This window comes from Ursus arctos, unplaced genomic scaffold, assembly GCF_023065955.2.
Source record: "Ursus arctos isolate Adak ecotype North America unplaced genomic scaffold, UrsArc2.0 scaffold_17, whole genome shotgun sequence".
Taxonomy (NCBI): Eukaryota; Metazoa; Chordata; class Mammalia; order Carnivora; family Ursidae; genus Ursus; species Ursus arctos.
The window spans coordinates 23,478,810-23,500,855 of record NW_026622841.1 but is presented as its reverse complement, the minus strand read 5'-3'; the positions used below and the strand labels follow the sequence as shown (position 1 = coordinate 23,500,855).

The 22,046-nt window shown below is 47.5% G+C and overlaps 1 protein-coding gene across 2 annotated transcripts in view; it reads right to left on the bottom strand.

The window, feature by feature from the left end:
• Window positions 1-22,046, bottom strand: part of MYO5B (myosin VB) — a 345,182-nt gene that overhangs the window by 193,563 nt on the left and 129,573 nt on the right. For both annotated transcript variants that reach the window (XM_026496295.4, XM_026496293.4), the window contains exon 2: window positions 4,292-4,402. In XM_026496295.4, the coding sequence (XP_026352080.3) occupies window positions 4,292-4,402 (111 nt within the window). The remainder of the gene's footprint in view (window positions 1-4,291; window positions 4,403-22,046) is intronic.

The following is a 22,046-nucleotide window of genomic DNA, read 5'->3' as shown; positions in this document are numbered from 1 at the left end:
AGACAACAACCAGATGGCTAACAGACACATGAAAAGATGCTCAGCATCACTCATAATCAGGGAAATACAAATCAAAACCACGATAAGGTATCACCTCACACCTGTCAGAACGGCTAAAATCAACAACACAGGAAACAACAGATGTTGGCGAGGATGTGGAGAAAGGGGAGCCCTCTTACACTGTTAGTGGGAATGCAAACTGGTGCAGCCACTCTGGAAAACCGTATGGAGGTTCCTCAAAAAGTTAAAAATAGAGCTACCCTATGATCTAGCAATTGCTTTACTAGGTATTTACCCAAAGGATACAAAACTACAGATTCAAAGGGGTATGTGTAACCTGATATTAACAGCAGCATTATCAACAATAGCCAAACTACGGAAAGGATCCAAGTGTCCACCAACGGACGAACGCATAGAGAAAATGTGGTATAAATATACAATGGAATAGTACTCGGCCATCAAGAAGAACGATGTCTTACCATTTGCAGCAACGTGGATGGAGCTAGAGTGTATTATGCTACACAAAGTCAGTCACTCAGAGAAAGACAAATTCCAGGGCACCTGGGTGGTTCAGTCGTTAAGCATCTGCCTTTGGCTCAGGTCATAATCTCAGGGTCCTGGGATTGAGCCCTGTGTCAGGCTCCCTGCTCAGCAGAGAATCTGTTTCTCCCTCTCCCTCTGCCCCTCCTACCCCTTGGGCAAGCGTGCGTGCGCTCTCATTCTCAAAATCCTAGGGGGGGAATAAAAGAACAAAAACCAAATTCCATATGATTTCACTCATGTGGAAAAAAATTTTTTAAAGTAGGCTCCACACCCAGTGTGGAGCACCATATGGGGCTTGAATTCACAATCCTGAGATAAAGACCTGAGCTAAGATCAAGAGTTGGCTGCTTAACCAACTGAGCCACTCAGGTGCCCCACCATATGTGGAATTTAAGGAACAAAACACGTGAACTTAGGGGAGGAGGAGGAAGAGAGAGGGAAACAACCCATAAGAGACTCAACAATAGAAAACAAACTGAGGCTTGATGGAAGGAGGTGCGTGGGGGATGGGCTAGATGGGTGACGAGTATTAAGGGGGGCACTGGTGATGAGCAGCAGTGGGTGTTGTATGTAAGTGATGAACCACTGAATTCTACTCCTGAAATCAACATTGCCATGTTAACTAACTAGAATTTAAATTAAAATTTAAAAAAAATTTAAGTGCAAAACCATGGAAACAGGGCATTTTCCCTGCCACTAGAGGGCAGGAGTTACAAGGGAGGTGGAAGCAGGAGACAGAAGGCCTGCCAGGCTCAACTCTCTACTTGAGGCAAACAAGGAGGAAACTCCACATCACCAAGGTTTGCCAACAGATACAAACATGCTTGGTCCAGCTGGAAAGCAGCACTGTGTTAAGGGTTGGCACTCCTGGATACTTTGCACCCATCACGGATGCAGGAAGAAAGAGAGGACGCTATCCTTTTCCAAGAAGTTTCCCATAGGCTTAAATATAAAGTATCTTCCATTGTGCTCAGTGAAACTAGCCAGACACAGAAGGACAAATACAGTAGGACTCCACTTCTAGGAGGTACCGAGAGCCGAGCCGTCACGCTCAGACACAAAGTGGAACAGAGTCACCAGTGGCTGGCGGGGCCGGGGGGGTGGGGGGAGTTAGCACAGAATGGAGACAGTTTCCGTTTCGCCAGATCAAGAGTTCTGGACATGGATGGTGGTACAACAATGTCAGAGGACTTTATGTCACTGAACTGTGCATTTAAAAAATGGTTAACGTGACCAGTTTTATGTTTTGTGCGTTTGATCCCAACTAAACTAGGCAACACTGAAGAAGAAACCTCTCCGAGGAACACTACGGAGTCTGACTACCTTGAGCGGAGCGTACAAGCGAGCAGTAAGGTAGAAGCGGGGGGTTAAGGACACTGCGGTTCCAAAGAGAATGAATTTATTTTCATCCCTTGCCACCGTAGTTAAACCCACACTCTTGGACTTTGGTGGTAGGAGGGTGGGGGAGCACTGCCAGGTGGATTTCGGCCAGCCGGATACATCAGGGACGGTCTGGGCTACAGAGCAGATGCTCTTCAAGCTTGCAGAGGCTGGTCCTCTAACTTCCGCCCTCCTGCCTCTGGTCCACAGCTCAGCTTCGTGGCTCCTGGGGACCACCTGGAGCCAGCAGTGGGCGAACCACAGTCTGCAAGTGACCTGGACAGAGCTGGACGTTCAGAGCCCATTATTTCTCAAGAGCTGCTAATCTGCGGCCCCAGGCATCCCTTCTGATCACACGCTGACTGGCCACATAGCAGGTGGGGAGAGGGGGGCCCTGGGCAGCTGCCAGGATTAGTCATGCTGGGCAGATTTTCAGCTGGGGAGGCAAGCATCTGCTCTGTTTTAGCAACACGGCAGGTCATTCCTCACTACCTCCGTACAACCCTTTAAAAATACCCACCCACTTAAAAGATCATCTAAAATGAAATGTGTTGGAATAAAAGTCACACCATTCAAGTGGGTGAACTAATTTCATCTTGTTTGGGGCGTGGGGTGGGAAGTTATTCCACACGGTAAACATGATTCCATCTGTCGGGAATTTTGTTTCTCGCCTCAAAACCAAGAGACTAGCCACGTCTGCTGCCAGGGAGGGGAAGGTGAGGCATGCACACCTTGGTGTAAAAAATCTAATTCGTGTCCCAGTTTTACCGAGTGATAGGCTTGAGGGGATAGAAACAGAAGTAAGGGGAGATGTTCCATCTTTCTACTAATCAATGAGTTACCAACACATAGTAGGACTATGTGAGCCAAGGATAAGACAAGTAGGTCATTACTACAAGACCAAGATGCTTGAAAGAAGAAAAAAATACAAGAGAGTCAATGACTAAGGGCTAAATGACATGGAACCAATTTTTAGGGCTAGTGCTGTCTCAGAGGGAGGCCAGAAGCACTCTAGCCTTCCCGCCATCCAATGCCGTCCATACAGCAGCCTCTCCAAAGTAACCCACCCCCAAAGCCAATTCTTGGTTTCTTCCCGCCACTTCCTTCAAAACCTGTTTCTCATATGATATCCTAAAAAGGTACAAATGAGTGATTTCATGTGGCATTCATCTTTCTCAAGACTTATCACTGAGCCTAATACCCACATAGCACAAGGTATAAACTTGTCGAACCTCTATGCTGTCCGCCTGAAACTAACATTGTCTGTCAACTATACTCCCAAGTTTTTGCCGACGCATTTCTAGTCTCCCCCAAATGACCTGGGCCTGCGTCCTCGGGCCACCTCTCCGACCCCTTCTTCAAACGATGCCCCGGTGCACAGGCCTCCTTTCCTTCAACACCCAGACGGAACATCGTGCAGCCTCGGGGCTTTGGCGCACACACCACTCCTGCCCCGGACACTGCACACTCATTACCCCGAGTCTTCGACAGCCAGCTCCTTCCCCTTCAACTCCCTCAACGCCTTCACCTCCTCAGGTTCCCTCTCTTTCCCGTCCCACACCTTATCCACCTGCTTCTGCACCTCCTGCAATGTGTCACACCACGCTGCTCTAGCTGTGTTCCCTCCCCTCAATGGCAGGGCCACATACACCCCCAAGACCCGGCACAGGGCAAGTATTCAAATATTTGTGAAGTGCACACTTCACAGAGAAGGGTGGTCGCAAAAGGCTCATGAAATTCAAGAAAATCAGATCAAATCGGAGGAAGAGTTCATAGTTAACTACCTGTCTTCCTTTTGACGGAAGCCACCTGAAAGGCAACTACTCCAGCCACCTGGCTGCACCAGCTGCCACACGGAGTGCCCACATGCTAGGCACGATTCTAAGCACACGTCACACAGCAACTCCTTTTATGCTCAAAAGCCCCCTAGACAAACTATGGCTCGCGTGGAACAGAGGAGGTAACTGGTACAGAAAGACTGCGAACTTGCCCGAGGGCACAGAGTCAGCCACCCAGGGTCCCAATCCGCAGACAGGCTGGGGTCCAGAGCCAGAGTTCCAAGCACTCTCCCATGCGCGGCCTCCCACGGCACCTCCTGCCTCACCTCCCGCTGACGCCTCAGCCCATGAAGGGAATCCTCCCCTCCGACTCCACGGAGAAGACCCTTGCCGTGGCCACCAGAGATCGCTCGGCTGCCAACACCAGCGGGGATGTACTTATTAGCACGGCCGGCCACTTCCACGTACGTGATCAACAGCAGCCACAGAAAGATGCCAGAAACGCAGAAACAGCTCTACTCTGCGGGGCGAACACCGGCCCACAGCACACTGCCCAGAACCGCGGCCTCCCCCGCACGGCCCACACTCACCGTTTCATCTTCCAGTCTGAGCTGGAGGCTCTTCTCTCCCTCCTCGTAGTCCTTGGTTAGTTCAGCTGAGCGCCACACTTCGTCAGGGTCAGGGATCCAGACCCTCGTGTACTGGAAGATTAAAACAAGAAAGATAAAAATAAAGCATTCACGTGTCTACATAGGTACTGCTGTCCCTGAGGGGCCCTCCAGAGAACTTGTAAAGTCATCCTTACATACCTTCCTCCCTTCTCATTCCAACACACAAGGGGGTCTAATACTGTGACAAGTAAGTAACTCCCAGGACTGGGGACAGAGGGCACTCTAGATCCTAAGAGAAGGCCACAGATCAATGTAATTATGATTCTGCCCGCAAGACTGCCCAGCCTGCATCTGGTTACACCCACCAGAGCTGCACACCTCACCTCAAGGGCGGGACAAAAGAGCAAGGTCAGAGGGAGCGCCTAGAGCGCTATGGCTGAGGAACAAAACAACACACGCCAAGACAGAAGAGCCCATCTTCAAACCTTGGGGACCTCCGCTCTGATACACTGCATTCAGGGACAAAGCCATTTCCCTGCAGAAGGGACAGAAAGTGTCAGCAAACTGAAAGTGGGTTTACATAGTCCGAAAGTGTCAGCAACCTCCGTTTACTCGTGAATCCTTTAAGCCACAAACAGACCCCAAAATCTTGCTCAAGCTCCCCCAGCTGCTGTAGGATTTGCAAGGCCATGAAGCTGGCCAACTCCTAGCGGGGTAGAACACGGTTCTTGGTAAGTGAATAAGCCCTCTCGATCTAGCTGGGGGGCTGTCGGCCCGGACTGCATACTACAATCACCCGAGAATGTGGCAATACCAAGACTGAGTTTCTCCTGGGACCTACTCACAATCCGAGGGGACATAAGAGCTCCCAAGGCGAGTGTAGCGAGCAGCCGTGGAAACCGCAGCTCGGGTGCACTGAACGGCAGCACCTGGGCGGGGGGCCATCACTCGTGGCAGCATGCCTTACGTCTGACCGACAAACGTCTGAATTCTATAGGTATGTGACCGCCACAAGGCCTGCTTGCTTTAGAACCTGGCTCTGCGTGCACATGCGCACACACACACATGGTTTCATGGCCATAGAACGTTCTCAGCAAGCCTGAAACGAATAGCTCTTAGGACCAAAAAGGCCAGCCAGAACATGTGCCTGGGTCAGTATAACCGACCTCCCTCGTGAAGTGACAGCTCCAAGTCCAGCGCTTGGGGCCAAGCCATTGTCTGGGCCCAAGCAGCCAGTGGGCTTTATTCTGGTCTTGCTTTTTTACAGTGCTCTCCTCCAGATGCTCACTGCCCTTTTTAAAAGCAAGCCTCTGGCCCTTATTGCACTGGTCTCGAATTCACCATTGAGAAGAATAAATCATGAAACCACAGACTCACAACACTCATTAATGGGAACACAAACCACCCCCAATTTGCATCCCTGGCATCCCTGATATCCCAGCCCAGGACACAAAGCCAAAGTCGTTTTGTACATTATGAAGAATCAAGTCCACAGGAACTTCTCTCTGCCTCTGAGCCTGCTCTAATGACTATCTTTACAGAAGACGCTCTAGAGCTTTACAGCACCTAAGTGCTTCGGAGCAGACAGTAAGAATGCTCTGAGCTACCTCCGGAGAAAACTTTGAGCATTTGCCAACCCTAACTGTCAACATTTCTTCTCCCCTCGGGTGTTCCAACCTCCCTCCTCTGCGCGTCTATAAACCTACCTTCCACCCAGCTGCAAAGACTTTTCAGATCCTGTGCCCATGCCCCAGGTGAGGGATCTTTCCTCAGCCTCCCTACAGCTGTCATCCCTCCGAGTTCGCTCCAGGGACCTCCCGCCCAGGCCGCGGAAGTACAGCACACTGGAGGAATTGCACTCCACGTTGTGTAAATGGGGTCAGGAATGGCTCAAGGGAAAAGGGACAAGTCAAAGAAGAGTGAGGAAAATCCCAACAGGAACGGAGTGGAGAGAAGGATGGTATGTGGACACCGTCGAGATGCTGGACATCCTGGAAGCCAAGGGACAAAGTCCCGGCTCACCCGGGGGCTCCTCTGGCCGGACCCCTACTGTCCACATGCCCCTCACTGACCTGTTAATTGCACCAACACCAGAAAACCTCGTTGCCTGGCCCTAGCTGTTTAATTCTTACTCTGGGAAAGTCCATTTCTCTACTTATATAAATCTCTTCTAACAGACTCAAAACAGCTACTGGCAGAAAACGGTCCCTATTTTCCTACCCCACAGAACCCAGCACATCTTCAGGGGCCCTAATGATTTAGCTCTCTGCTGTTCCAAGTGAGGACCTCAGTCTCACCATTACCTGCAAGCCTGTTAGAAACGGAGACCCCCAGCCTCCAGCCACACCCACTGCATCACTGCGTCCCCTAAGTACTTGCTCTTCTGCTTCCTCAGTACGTGCTCATTCTTAGCCCTGCCTTTGTGCATGGGTCAGCAAACTAGAGCCCTGGGCCGAATCTAGTGTGCCACCTGTTTTTTGTACAGCCCAGAAGTATGATCTTTCAGTGTTTAAATGGCTGGGGGGGATGATATCCAGATGATAACATGTCAGTAACATGAAAGTCAAACTTTGGTGTCCATGAAGTTTTACTGGAACACTACCACGCATTCCACTCACATACGGTCTACAGCTGCTCCTGCACTTTGAAGACAGTCGTGCCGTCATGACACAGACGTTATGGCCCAAAAACCTGAAAGGTTTACTATCTGGCCGTTACAGTGAAGGTCTGTTGCCCTCGCCCTTTGTACACGCTGTTTCCGCAGCTCAGAATGCCCTTTCCTCACTTGTCTGTGTGGGCAGAGTCCAAGCTCCAGGTCCCTGCCCTCACTGACCCCTGACCTTCCCTGTGCCCTCCCAGGTTAGCCCTAACCGACTCTGAGCTGTGGCAGTCCCTCTATGATTAACTTCATGGTTTTGCAGGCATTTCCTTCACATCTATTTCGTCTCACTACTTCCAAATCTTTCAGATAGGCTATTGGGCTCCTTTGTATCCCTGGCATATAGTAGGTGTTCAATAAATGTTTTCTGAGAGAGGAATCCATAAACAATGCATTTAGGAGGCATCTGGTTTCCACGTAAAACACACTGTGATAAGCGCCATGTAATCAAGTAGAAACATGGAGATCTATACCCCGACTTCATGGAACCTGCAATCTAGTTCGGTAGGTAATTCACATAAAAATATATTCCAAAGGGTGATGTGACCAATTCCTGGGGAAAGTAATAGCTGCCCAGAAGGGGCAGGCAAGCCAAGAAAAGGGAAGGCAGCAACAACTGATGCCAACTGAGGAAATAAATGGCCAAAGTCTTCCATCACTTTTTAAAGGACATTGTGTATTACACACATGATCAAGCAAGCTCCAGATTCCAATCAAGGAAACATCTGAGCACCTACTACGTGCCCACTGTGCTAGATGCTGTCCTACTTCCTCCAACCCCACAATAAAGACACACGCGGACATGTGCTGAGATCACAGCAGCTCACTGTTAAGGCAGAATGAAGGAAGCCCTGCATTGTGATGGTACGGGATGGGTGACATCTGCAGGCAGGCCTCCCCTCAGCTTCCTGCTTCCCCACCTTCATCCTAGTTCACAGATTCTCAGCTTAAAGTGTCTACAAATTACCGAGCAGAGCTGTTTACCCAACGTCATGCATGCCACACTTGATGAGCAATTGACGGGATTGCCAGGGACAATTTTAACCATAATCAAATTTTGCTTTACATGCTGACTTAGCAAACAACCCACCATTTCTTCCCTCCCCAGACCTACCCACCCGAGGAAGATCCATTGCCTCTGTAATCCCAAACAAGGCAGGACATGATCGATGCAAAGTAAACAGCCAAGAAAACAGGCTAAAGAGGGAGAGAGGAGCACCACAGTAGCCGGCAAAGACCGGAGGCAGACAGACAGATCTGAGCTGTGGAGACATGCAGGACGTGGAGGGACGTTTCCTTTGGAGTGATGAAAATGTTCTATAACTAGACAGAGACGGTGGTTGTAGTTAAATGCCACTGAATGTGAACGTATTAAATGCCACTGAACTGTTGACTTTAAGTAGCTAATTTTATGTTATATGAATTTCACATCAATTTAACAAAAACCTGTTTTGGCTTGCAGAGGACACAAACAACATCCCGTATACACTCTACTGGCATGGGTTTTCCTAGTGTCTAAGAACAGTCAAATGTATTCTTTTAACAGAAAGCCATCAATTCTACAGGTCAGATGGAAACTTCCTAGAACCAAGGTTCTGTGTTGCCTCTTGTTTTCTCACCTTCAAGGAATTCCTTCCAACAAATCTGACCTCTACACCAGCTTTCCTCAAGGGAGATTATAGGAAAGACAAGCCTGACCCACATAACCCAATTATAGCCCCACTCAACTTGTCAGTACCACCCCCCCCCCTTTTAACAATGCTTAACTCCGTCCTGTCTAAGGTGATAGAAGTCTGACTTGATTATCAAAGAACTTGTGATTTTTTTTTGGAAAGAGGCCTGTGTATTTACTGGAGAAGCAGAGGCCTCTGTGAACTGAGAAGCATCAGTATCCAGAACTACTCTCCAGCCGCCCCACCCCCACCCTCCTCTCCCCACTGTCTGCAGGGCCTGCAAAGGCAGTTCTCAGCTGGAGGGAGTGGCTGCCCAAGGCAGGAATGCTCAACCCTGGAGGCAGGTTAGAAACACGCCCCTCCCCCCCCCTCCCCCCCCCCCCCCCCCGGGGGGAGCTTTTAAAGCTTCCCTTGCCAGGTAACCACTCAGACCAATCACAGCAATCCCTGGGGATGGGAACCAAGCCACTCTGCATCGATGAGTCCGCAAGCTAGCAGGCCTGTAGTTTCACTTACTGACTGGCAGGCACGGCAGACCCGCAGTGCCCAGAGGCCTCTCCTCACCGCCTGTGGTTCAGCATGAAATTCCAGCCCCAATATTCTTGATCCTGAGCTAAAAGCATTACCTCCAGAAAGCCTTGCACTAAAATGTAAATGCCGTATCAAGAAGGGGGCCACATTTACCTATTTGCACTCATCACAATGCAGTGCAGTAGTGTGGCTGAGTGTGGGGGCTCTAGAGCCAGGCAGCCTGGGTAAGAGCTCCAACCACCACTTATTCACCTGGGTAAGCTGATGAGTAAGGTTCTGAGCCTGTTTCCTCAGCTGTACAACATGAGTAAAAGTTAGACGTACTTCACCAAGCAGTCCCAAGAATGAAATGCATCCCACATTATCAGAGCACTGTAAGCACTAGACAACAGGGCCCGTGATAACCTTGTACACGGTGGGCATACAAGGCAGGATCCGGATGGGATCTTGCAGAGAATTAGGGAGTGGGAAAATCATAAGCCTAAGGTGTTTCCAGGTTACTGGGATCCTTTTGATGTTCTGCAAATCGTTCTTCATAGATAGCCATGCCTCGCCTAAAAATCAATACTTGGATCTAGCCTACTTTAACTTCAAAACCCTGAAAGGAGGGATCGTTAATGTTGCCTGGCATTTAAAAATTATCCACAGATCTTTAAAAAAACAAAAAACAAAAAAACAAAAAAACCACCAATGCCCACGTCCCACACTTGAGTAATTAGGATGAAATCTCAGAGTGGGACCCAAGCACTGTATTTTTTTTAAGCTTCAAATGAATGTGCCACCAGAGTTAAAAATCACGGTTTCAAGAAGGAGCCTCAGAATCCAAATGGACTGTAGGCAAAGGAGAACAGGGACACTGGAAACATTCACGTTCTAGAATTATTAAGAGAGCCACCTGCACAACCTTATGCTAAAATGAGTAACTTCAAGTACTTCAGTCATTTCATCTTCATTTGAAACTCAGGTAAGATGACCAGGGTTATCACTAATCCATCACAGAGAACACTGGGGGTAGAAAAGCACAGAACAATTTGCCCAAGTTCACAGTGAGCAGCTAGGGTCAGAGCCATGACCAAAGGATCTGCGACCTCAAGTCCCCTGCTGTCTCCCCCTCGTGGGGAAACATTAACTTCATTATAGACCAAGTCCCCGAGTGTGTATTTTACACAGGTAAAGGCTCTCATAAGCACACAGGAAAAAAAGTGCCAACAGCCACTTGCAATGACATGCCAAATTAAGCCACTAGGTACTTTAAGAATCAGGCAGACTAAAGATTGGGTTGCAATGTCACCTTGACCTGAAACACCATCAGGGCACTGTCCCCCAGGAATGGACAAGAGGGGAGCCCCCAGCCTAACCTGGTGGCTGACTGGATAAATTGCCCATCCGTTCCATCCCATGTTAGGGCACAAACAGCAGGCACGTGGTTGGCCTTGTTCACAGCTGTACCGTAGCACTGACGTGATGCCACGGTTCGGAAGGCACCAAAATCTCTGCTCTGTAATTGAAAAATCAGGGCTCTGGTTGCAGGGTACAAGAGAAGTCCCTTTCGCTAAATTGACAAAGTAGGCAAATAGCATTTTGCAGGACATGAATTTCGTGCTAGAACTCGAAAATGCAATATCACATTGGTCAGCTTCTACCCCCGTAGCAACATAGAAGCCACCGAAATTCTCCACCCAAGACCAGTCTATGATCAGTCACAGAGAGTAGCATCAACAGACCAAAGGTGACCAGCATTGAAATAAGTGGATATGCTGTGAGTTCCAAAGGAAGAGGGGGGGGAAAAAAAACCAACTGTTAAAAGGCAGGGAGGGGAGGCAGAGGACACAGCTGCCACCTGAGGGAGGAAGGACCACACCAGCAAGAACAGCAAGCTGCTTCCCCAACCCTGCCTGCAGCCCAGGCTCAACGTGCAAGGACGGTAAGCAGAGAACTAGACCTAGGAGACTAGGGATCCCTCTAGGCCAGAAAAACGTGTACCCCTCACATAGCTCAGTTCTTTAAATGAGGTTCGGAAAACACAAACACTTTGCAAAGATGTCATAAGTGATGTCCTCTGTTTGGTGTAAAGGTGTCCATTTTGAAGCAAGACTTTTACGGACAGGGAAGAAAAACACTTCCAAATTAAGCCAACAGTTTCTTTTTAGCACGACTACAATAGCCGTTTCCCTGGTGCGTGTACGTGGCAGGTATGGCCATGCTGTAGAAATCATGAGGACAACTTAGCTAACTGCCCTCACAGAAGGAAGTGGGTCGCGGTTCATTCTTCTGCATAATACAGTCTGGAGGACAAAGCCTAGGTATTTTTGCTCATCCAAGTAGGACCACCCACTATACTCTCCACATGTGAGGCCTGAAGATCACGTTCATGGGCCCAGACATGAGCTGCATCCTGAACCCTGTGCCAATGATTAGTTTCCCAAACGGGGCGGGGGGGGGGGGGGCTAAATAAACGCCCCCACCAGTAAGCTGCTGGGCATCTTCCCTTCCTTTGTACTGGGCTCCCACTAAAGGAACTGGAGCGCAAGGAGGTTAAGATTCAGGTATCTGAGGGGTTAACATCCAAAATATATGAAGAACTTATAGAACACTTAAAAAATGATTAAAAAGACGGACAGAGGACCTGAATATAGTTTTCCAAGAAGAAATACAGATGGCCAACAGACACACGAAAAGATGCTCAACATCACTCATCAGGGAAATGCAAATCAAACCACAATGAGACATCACCCGACACCTGTCAGCATGGCAATAACCAAAAAGACAGGAAAGAACAATGTTGACAAGGATGTGGAGAAAAAGGAAGCCTCGTGTACTGTTTGTGGAAACGTATATTGGTGCAGCCACTGTGGAAAACAGTACGGAGATTCCTCAAAAAATTAAAAATAGAAATACTATATGATCCAGTAATTCCACTACTGGGTATTTATTCAAAACAAACACTAATTTGGAAAGAAATATGCACCCCTAGATGTGTACTGCAGCATTATTTACAATAGCCAAGCTACAGAAGCACCCTAAGTGTCCATCAATAGACAGATAAGATGTGGTTCGTATATACGATGGAATATTATGCAGCCATAAAAGGATGAGATCTTGCCATTTGCGACAACATGGATGGACCTAGAGAATATATGCCAAGTGAAAAACGTCAGAGACAAATATCCTATTATTTCACTTATATATAGAATCTAAAAAACAAAGCAAAGGCATGAAGGAGAAACAGATCCATAAATAGGAGACTGTTCTAGAGGACTGAGGATAGGGGGAATGGGAAAAATGGGTGAAGGCAAGTGGGAGGTATAGGCTTCCAGTTACAGAAGAAGGAAGTTATGAGGATAAAACCTACAGCATAGGGAATACAGTCAATGGTATTATAAGAGCATTCTATGGCTATAACCATAATGTAGAGACTTGAATCGCTATGTTGTACATCTGAAATTAATGTAACATTGTATCAACTATACTTTCGTAAAAAAGTTTTTTCAGAGAGACTCAGGTATCAGCTACTAGCCTTAACTTCTATTACAGGCTCAATTTCCCCATCTGTCAGGTAAAGAAATAGCTTTCATATTAAGGTTGCTGTTCAGATTAAATGAACTGATTTATATAAAACATTTAGCACAGCACCTGGCACACAGTAAGTGCTCAGTAGTTACTATCAAATGCAGCAGGAACTGGGGCTCTGGGGATGAACGAGATGCAGAGACACCCCTCTCTAGGGGAGCCCGGACACAACCAAGTAATCCCAGCAGAACCATCGGCACACAGCGTGCCACAGTAGCACACACGGGACTCCTCTGATTTCTTTCCTGAATGTAACAACTCCCCCTCCAGCAAGTCCTGCTTCCTGGTTTCCCTGTTTATTCATCCGATGAAAGGCTTCCAGGACCAGTAATAACCTTGCCCTTCCCCCAAATGCTCTTCACTGGGAAGCTCCCTGTGACTTACAGAGAGAGGGAATTACATGTCAATATTCTGTGTGTCCAGGGCTGACAAGTAACTTAAAATCCATGTATATGCTGGGCCATCAGGTCGATCCCTGAGCCCCAACCCAGATCTCTACTGAGTTTGTTCCATGTTCTTTCCTCAATGAGACAACCAACCTAATCCGGACGCCAGAAAGAACTTTAACTTCATGCACAGAGATTGGGATAGGAAAAAAAGCCACTAAGCATCCTTCGAGTAAAGGAGGGAAAAGGCAAAGAAGTGAGCTCCATTCTGTAACCGATCAAATGCACAGTTAATTAGCAAAGTTACCATAAAATCCACCATATCCTGTTATTTAAATAAAACAAAAGTCATATCCAAAAAAGGGAGATTCGTCTACCTAAACCTGGCCTGGCCATCACAACCCTATCTTTGACATTTGCTTCCTTACATGCTTATAGCACATCACCATCGATACCCAGCCTTTTGAGACTCAACTCTGACACCTGATTCCATCGTCAGTCACAATTCCATCTTCATCTACGTTCACTGTCTGCGTTTGAAGCTAACGAAGACCAAGTCTCCGTGTGACTGGTGAAGGCAAGCGTGACCTGTTTCCTGCCCTACGGATATTCATAGATTAAGCAGTATGTCCTCAAGTGACACACTGACACAAAGATGGCAAGCGCATGGTGTTCGGGGAGCACTGCTGAGTCATTTCACTCAGCAATACCCTTGTGGATAGGAACTGCAGTTATACCAGAGGATTAGAGACGGTTACAAAGCAATGTGTTCTGTTGAAGCTGTGGAAAGATCAAAAGGTCTACATGTGGATGGCAAGTTGGTTTTATAAGGCTGCATCATCAAACCCACAGAACCTGCTTGCTAGAGATGCTAAGAAAGGTTTGCTCTAAGCTAGTGCATTTCATGCAGCTAATTATATGTCCGCATCCTACTCAAGCAGCTGAAGTTTTGTTAAAATCCTACTTTCGGCAACATGACTATAGCTCCTGGAATGGGAACTCTCCCTGTATAGAGGACCAGGTATGTGCATTAAGCAACCCAGTCATACCACACATGTTTAAGTCATTTGAGACCATCTTCCAGAGCATAACATCTTCATTTCCACCTAAGGTCTCTGAAACACACCTTAATTCCATATGTGATGCCATCACTGGATAGCTGCTTTCCTCTTTTGTTGTATAAATATATATATTCCTGATCTCTATTATCCAAGACTAGTATATTGCTCTCCCCAGACAACCAGTCTTCATTTATAATCACCATAACGTTTATTAGAAAGTCACAGCCCTAGCCCAAGTCAGGAATAAGTTTGTTTCCTTTTTAATTTAAAACCTGCTCCACTCTATGACCTCTGTAAGCAATGGAAGCCGGCACTGAAGTCATTTCAAGCTAAGTTCTCTTCTGGAAACAGATTTTGCTGATCTACATTAACTGAGAAAATGCACAGGAATGACCACTCTTTTCTGGGGAAAATTTTGGGAACTGCCCCCAACACATGAGTATGTTGATCTATTCTTGTTTCACCTGTGAGAGATCATCTGACTTAGAACGAAATGCCCTACACACTTCCATTTGGGACTGAAGCCAGCTCTCAATGTCCACTTCATAGGACAAAGCATGCCAGCCTCCCCTTCCCCCCAGCATTCAAACACACCTTGAAACTATTCAACAAATATTCAACTGTTGCACATTCCCATAACGTAAAAGTCCTAATGGCCTCTATCTAGTTCATTCTATTCATCCATGAGTATTTACAGAAGCACTATGCAAGGTGCTGGGACACAGAAGGGGGAAAAACACATGCCGTCATCTTCAAGGATGTCCAACCACATTACGCAATCAATCCTGCTTCAGTGGTCCTAATTGCTTTAGCAGCACAGACATTCATAGCATACAACAGGGGACCTCACCTACTCCAGGTCACCAGGAAAGGCTTTGCTGAAAAAGCACAGTTCGAGGTGAAGCCTAGATGGATAAGGAGTTGGTTAGGCACAATAGGGAGGGAGCAGCATTCTAGGTTGAGAGGTTAGCTGCGGACAAGCCTGGGGCAGGAAGGAGTAGTGCTCGCGGAAGAGTTGAGAGCCAGCCACTATAGGCCAGATGTAGAGCACAGAGGGGAAGGGCTCAGTGGGAGACTTGCAGGAGGTTCTTGGGAGGCGCCTTACAGGTTGTTCATATTCTTCCATGGCCAATAGAAAACTGTACCTGGGTTTTAAACAAGAAGAGATGATCTAACCTCAGAATTAAAAGATCAGTACTTACACGTACAGATGGCCAACAGCCACGTGAAAAGATGCTCAAAATCTCTAATCATTAGGGAAATGCAAATCAAAACCACAATGAGAGGTCACCTTAAACCTCAGAATGGCTAGAAAGAAAAAACAAGTGTTGGCAAGGATGTAGAAAAAAAGGAACCCTTGTGCACTCTTGGTGGGAATGCAAGATGGGGCAGCCACTTTGGAAAACAGTATGGAGTTCCCTCAAAAAATTAAAAATAGAAATACCATAGGATCCAGTAGATCCACTATTGGGCATTTATCCAAAGAAAACAAAACCACTAATTCAAACGGATATATGCATCCCTATGTCTACTGCAACATTATTTACAGTATTCAAGATAGAGAAGCAACCTAAGTGTCCATTAACAAATGAATGGATATGGGTGCCTGGGTGGCTCAGTTGTTAAGCAACTGCTTAGGGCTCGATCAAGCCCCACATCACATCGGGCTATGGGCTCAGAAGGAAGCCTGCTTCTCCCTCTCCCAGCCCCCTGCTTGTGTTCCCTCTCTCGCTGTCTATCAAGTAAATAAAATCTTCAACAACAACAAAAAAAACAAATGAATGGATAAAGAAGATGTGGTATATACACACTGGAGTATCACAAAACCATAGTGATGCCATTTGTGACAACATGGATGCACCTAGACGGTGTTGTACTGAGTAAATCCAACAAAGACAAATACCCTATGATTCCACTCGTAAGTGAAACCTTTAAAAGATGAACAGAAAGCAGAATCCGACTCATGAATACAGATAACAAAATGACGGTTACCAGAGGGGAGGGGAGTAGGGGCTTCAGCAAAATGGGTGAAAGGGAATAGGAGGTACAGGCTTCCGGTTATGGAAGGAGTAAGTCAAGGAACAGAAGGAACACGGGCAACAATACTGTAACAGTGATGTATCGGGAGCGATGCTAGCCAGCTACACTTGCAGTGAGCACAGCACGATGCATCAGCTTGTCAAATCACCGTGCTGTACACCTGAGACTCAAGCAACTGTGTTGACTCTACTCAAAAAAGGTCCACACTTACAGATTGACATTAAAAGAAAAAAAAAAAAAAAAAAGAGAACCCTCAAGAGGAGTGTAGTTAGATCATCTCAGGCATCCTTCCCCGCTGTCCTCACATGAGCGCTCACAGTGCAAACGCAATCAGAGACATCGTTTATCCCACCCTTGCCCCCGAATAAACGATCTTTGAAATTCTTCTCCTGAATATTCCTCTTACTACTTGGTTTACTCGTACTTTACCATTCCAGACTGCTGAGACACCATTTCCACCACCCTTTAGTGCTACCCATATAGCTTCTGAATCCTCTTAATTCTGTATTATTTCATCCTTATCCAGCTCTTCCAACTTTTTTCTGCTATATTTTGCAATATGGAGCTTATTTATGGCTTTAGAGAGCAGAGAAGTTTAACTCTGAGAATCAAGAGGGAATGTTCAATCTGAGTACATCAGCAAACAGGCACAATAGCATCTTTACTGCTGGGACCTCACAGGGAAGGGGGAAAATGTTCCAGAACCAACACACACTCACTGAGTAGCAGCCATGAAATGGACTCTGACTTCAGAGTTAGGAAGGTAAATGGGTGTCTGCTGCCTAAAAATCACCATTAACCAAAGACCTCAAAGCAATGCCTCTAATTTCCATCCCGGGGCTGAGAGGAATCATGGGGCAGCCGTCAGCAATAATGCATCCTGCCTGCTTGGAACTGCATCATTTTTTCAATAGTAATGTTGGATAGAACTCTCCAACCAAACCTGCTGTCAGATGGCCACAGATGGTCTAGGATGATAACTAGCTCCTGTCCTCTATGCCAAGTGATTGTGTTTTAGAGACCAATTTAGATGTGGTTTCACACTGAAATGTCACTTCAGGTCCAGCTGAAAAGTGGGGGTGCAGCTTGAAAGAACAGCTAACCTGAACCTCTATGTGACCACCCAGCAAAGACTTAGAGATTTAGAAAAAGAATGAAGGACAAATGTGATTGGTGTGAAATCCCCTAAAGGATTATGGGGTGGGGAGGGGGATGGTTTATCTCAGTGAGAAGAGCTAAAAGAAGAGAATGTAGGCTCATCTTCACCATCTAAAACTTCCCTCCCCCACCCCCAAACAGGCAGCACAGAAAACCATTGAGGAGAAAGTATGAAGCATGGGGATCCATGGTGCGTCCTGTTGAAACTGTACACAGGGAATGCACCGCTGGACCTCACTCTGGACATGCTAGTGGAAGTCTCTGCCTGCTGCCTCTTCAACTCACCTGAGCAGCGCTAACACACCATCCCGTGAGCGGTGCTGCTCTGGAAAGGCTAGCTTTCAGGGTCCGAGTTATCGCCCACCGTCCAGTCTTGGGCTTTTCCTTACCAAGAATCCAAGCCTGTTCTACAAATGTTACGTACACAATGCTTTTGAACTGGAAACATTTTAAATTCGGAGTCGCTCAGAAACTGGGACAACGTAACCACAATTATGCAATTACACAATTCCTCAACAAAATTCTCACTTTTAGGCAAATACCTTACACACTCGATAACTGGTAAGTTTTTAGCAAATGCATTGGTGGACGAAAGGTGGGGGGAGGCATCCCTATTTTAACAGATGCCTATCCCAAGTACACATACAAAATATTCAATCATCCAAATTCTGGACAAAGCCTGAATCACATTTGTTCTCCCCAGGTCCACTTAGGTATTAAAATAGGGATGCACCCCGGGTCTACAGTCCCAACCTTCCCCAGGGTTCCTTATCATTTCCCTGGACCCAAGGCCTTCCTGGAGACCCAGCAAAGCACGGATGAGAGCCTGGGGAAACAGCACAACAGAATGACCAGAGCACCTCCAACAAAAGTGATCCAAGCAGTTACCACCTTCAACAGACAGATCGTACCGAAGGAAAGAAAAGCAACCATCCCAGTTCTGGACACAGGTTTATTCTTTTCAAGATGACTGAGTAATGTGGGACTGGAATATTCAGCCGAAGGCAACCACGTCTTGGTGTGGAAGGTGTGTTGGTCTGGCAGGCCGGTTATCAAGGGGTGCAGACCTCCCTCACCATCCAAAGAGAACTTCCTTGGACAAATCACTCAAACTCTCCGGGCCTTGGTTTTCCCAAAGAGCAGGCTGAACTAAAGGAAGTTCCAATACAATGTCTGCATTCATCATTCAATCACCTCCCTGCTTCCCGACAGAGCCACTCTATGGCACAAATCTTTTCATGTTGATCCATAATATACCCATAGAAAGATCCCAGTTGGTGGCTCATCAGAAAGTCCTCCCCTCGGACCCCAGGTTTTCTCCTTTAGGTGAGGGAAAACAAGACCCCCCAAAAATCAGTGCCTCGCCCAAGGACCCACTGCTCTAGAGTCAAAGTATCCTGGGAAATGGATGAAAGGAGAATGTTTTCTGGTGAAAAATAATCAGATGTTTAAAATAGACCACTTCTTGGCCATTCCAGCAGGATCCACCATCTGCTTGTGTTTAACACAGCACCTTCATATTTTGGTTAACGCTTAGCTCTCAAGTCTGCGCTTACTGCTGACAGAAGGATGGGGAACAGCACCGTGTTGTGACAAGAGATCCACCCCTCACAGCTGAGATGTTTCTCACCACACCACCGGCAGCTTTCTCCCTGCTGAGTCCCAATGTCCCATCCCCACATTCAAGGGCTTCGTGAGCTGAGCGCTGTCCAGCCTCATCAGCCACAAGCCCACAGCTGGTGGAGGCACACAGTCCAGAGTCTTCCCTCTCCGCTCATGTCTTGCGTATGCTCATCCCCCCTGCCCTCGCTCCTAAGTGTTGTACAGCCAAAGAGCCCTGTTCATTGAGAAAGTGTACAGCAGCTTTCAAATGACTGCCACAAACCTGCCATCTTCGAATTCCATGGGAGAGAAACCACAGGTGCACTACCGTGATTAATAAGTACATACTGGATCGTTCAGAGGATCGGATTTCTCATGTTTTTGTTCTTTGTCCACAGTTCCTGGCTTACAGCTCCCAAAACTCTTGGAATTTCTTAAGTAATAAGAGGATAAACGTGTCTCTTATGTTAGTGAGGTGATCTGTGGACACCACCAAAGGATGGGGGCTTGTTGCCAGGAAGTCCAACCATGTGATTAGGAGGTTAAAACTTTCAGTCCCACCCCTAACATCACAGAGGGGAGAGGTGCTGGAGGTTGAATTAGCCAATGGCCAAGAACTTAGTAATCACAACCATGTACTGAAGCCTCCATAAATATCTCAGAGGACAGCTTTTCAGCATTTGTTGGCAAGCTTTCATGCTTAGAGAACCCTGATGCCACCAAGCCAGGTCCCGAGCTCCACAAGGACAGAAGCTCCTTTGTTTGGGATCCTGCCCCACATTTCATCTGGCTGCTGATTCATATGTTCCGTCATCCCCTTTAATAAACTGATAAATGTACCTGAGTGTGTCCTCAAGTTCTGTGAGCCACTCCAGCAAGTTAATGGAACCTGAGGAGGTGGTCACCGGAACCTCCCATCTGTAGCAGGCAGCCCGAAGCACAGGTAACAGAGACTGGGCTTGCAACTGGCACCTCAAGTCTTGTACGACTAAGCCCTTGACCTGTGGGATTTGTTGCTAACTGAATTCTTGGACACCCTGATGGTGTCTGAGCATTGCTTGGTATTGTGTGGAAAGCTGGAATTGGGTCCAAGAACACGAATAGACAGGTATTCTTATAGACACACTCCACACGTGAAGGACCCTGAGATCTAGGCAAGTTAAGGGACTTGGCCAACTCAAGCCCCTGAGAAAGCATGGACCCAGAAACAGAGCTTACTCCCAGTCTAGCGCTCCTTCCATCCCTCCAAGCCCCATCCAATATTCAGAGCTTCGCCCAGGGATTGCAGTCACCAACACAGACTCAACCACATTCAGTCAGGTGTCTAAAACATTCCAGATACTGTTGACCCTTCCCTTGAAATGAGAATCTCCTCTTGATTCCTGCTCTGCTGCCTTAGAGCAGGACTTCCTTTATGTGAAATATTACAACTGGCTCCAAATTAATTGGACTTCCGGTCTCCAGTTTCTTCTTACTGCAAATGATTTTTTTGGACTACTTCGCTTTTGAAAGAGCTCTCAACTGGGAGGGCAGGCAGTGGCAGAGCGGGGAGAATGGACACTATAGTCCCCAGGGGACACGTGACAACGTCTTGATACGTCCTTGGCATCACAACTGGGCAGGGATAGCGGGGGTGGGGGGTGCTATGGGCTTCTAGCAGGTAGAGGCCAGGGACGCTGCTGCACGTTGTACCACACACAGGACAGCCCCCACAACAAATTAGCTAGCTCCAAATATCCATAGTGCCAAGGTGAGGAACGTTGTTTCTAGAGTTATCATCCAAAACAACGACAACCAAAAACAGAAAACAAAGCCTCATCCCTCATGAGTTCATTCCCCTGCTTAAAAACATCCATGTCGTTTACAGGATGAAGTTCATACAAGACTTCTCACAATTCGGCCCAAATAACTTTTGTGGCCACTCCCTGGCCCCCTCCACTCCTGTACTCCATCGTCTTTTTTTTTTTTTAATTTTATTTATTTATTTGACAGAGATAGAGACAGCCAGCGAGAGAGGGAACACAAGCAGGGGGAGTGGGAGAGGAAGAAGCAGGCTCATAGCCGAGGAGCCCGATGTGGGGCTCGATCCCGAAACGCCAGGATCACGCCCTGAGCCTAAGGCAGACACTTAACGACTGCGCTACCCAGGTGCCCCACCATCGTCCTCTTTTTCCAAATACCTCATGAGCTTTCCTGTCGCCTGTGCTCATGCTTCTTCCTCTGCCTCAAACATCTTCCCGCCTTCCTCCACCTGCCCAGGTCCAGCTGAAATAGTGCTGCTTTGGTTGAGTTTTCCTATTCCTGCTGACCCGAGTGGCCCCTCCCCATTTTCACCAGAACACCTTTCAATCGCACCACGTTCTCTTGTACAGCTGAATCCCTAGGGTAGGAATGAAATACTGATCTTTACGTCCCATGCACGTAGAATGGGGCCTGCAAAGTATTTCCATATGCGGAGGTTCCCTGGGTGAATGGACGCCGGCAAATGCCGTACTGCAGAGTCTTACTTCTCCCAGCAAGAAACTACAGCCTCTCCCCCACCAGAAACGCTAAATATAGTACCATCGAAATAACCCGTCAGCACAGGGCTGTCACCAGCTTGGGAACATCTGGGCACGAGCACGAGCAGCTTTGTCTTTGAACTCCTGCACGGAGATCTCACGACGCTGCATTTCTCTCTGCGGAGTTAGCATACCCAGAGCTCCTGTGCTTCTGAGGTCTTATCGGTCAGAGCTCCCAGTTCTGTGGCATTTCTGGATCCTGAAAACTCGAAGCTTGGATGGCGTGGCTGTGTTACATGTGGTGTTTTGTGTTTCTCTAAAGCTAAAAGGAAGGAGACCCAGAGCAAGAGCCTTCGTGCAGGTACAGCAGTTATAAGGGAGCATCCAAGACTTTCCAAAGTCCCAAGTTCCTGTCCTGTCAGCCCTGACTTCCAGAACGTGCTGTCATCACAGACCATCCGTCTTCCATCACTAGAAACAGGCAACTTAGAGAAGGCTTAGGCTAACGGCAAACAGAAGGAACTAGAGGTCACTGAGGTCTCCCTGATACCAC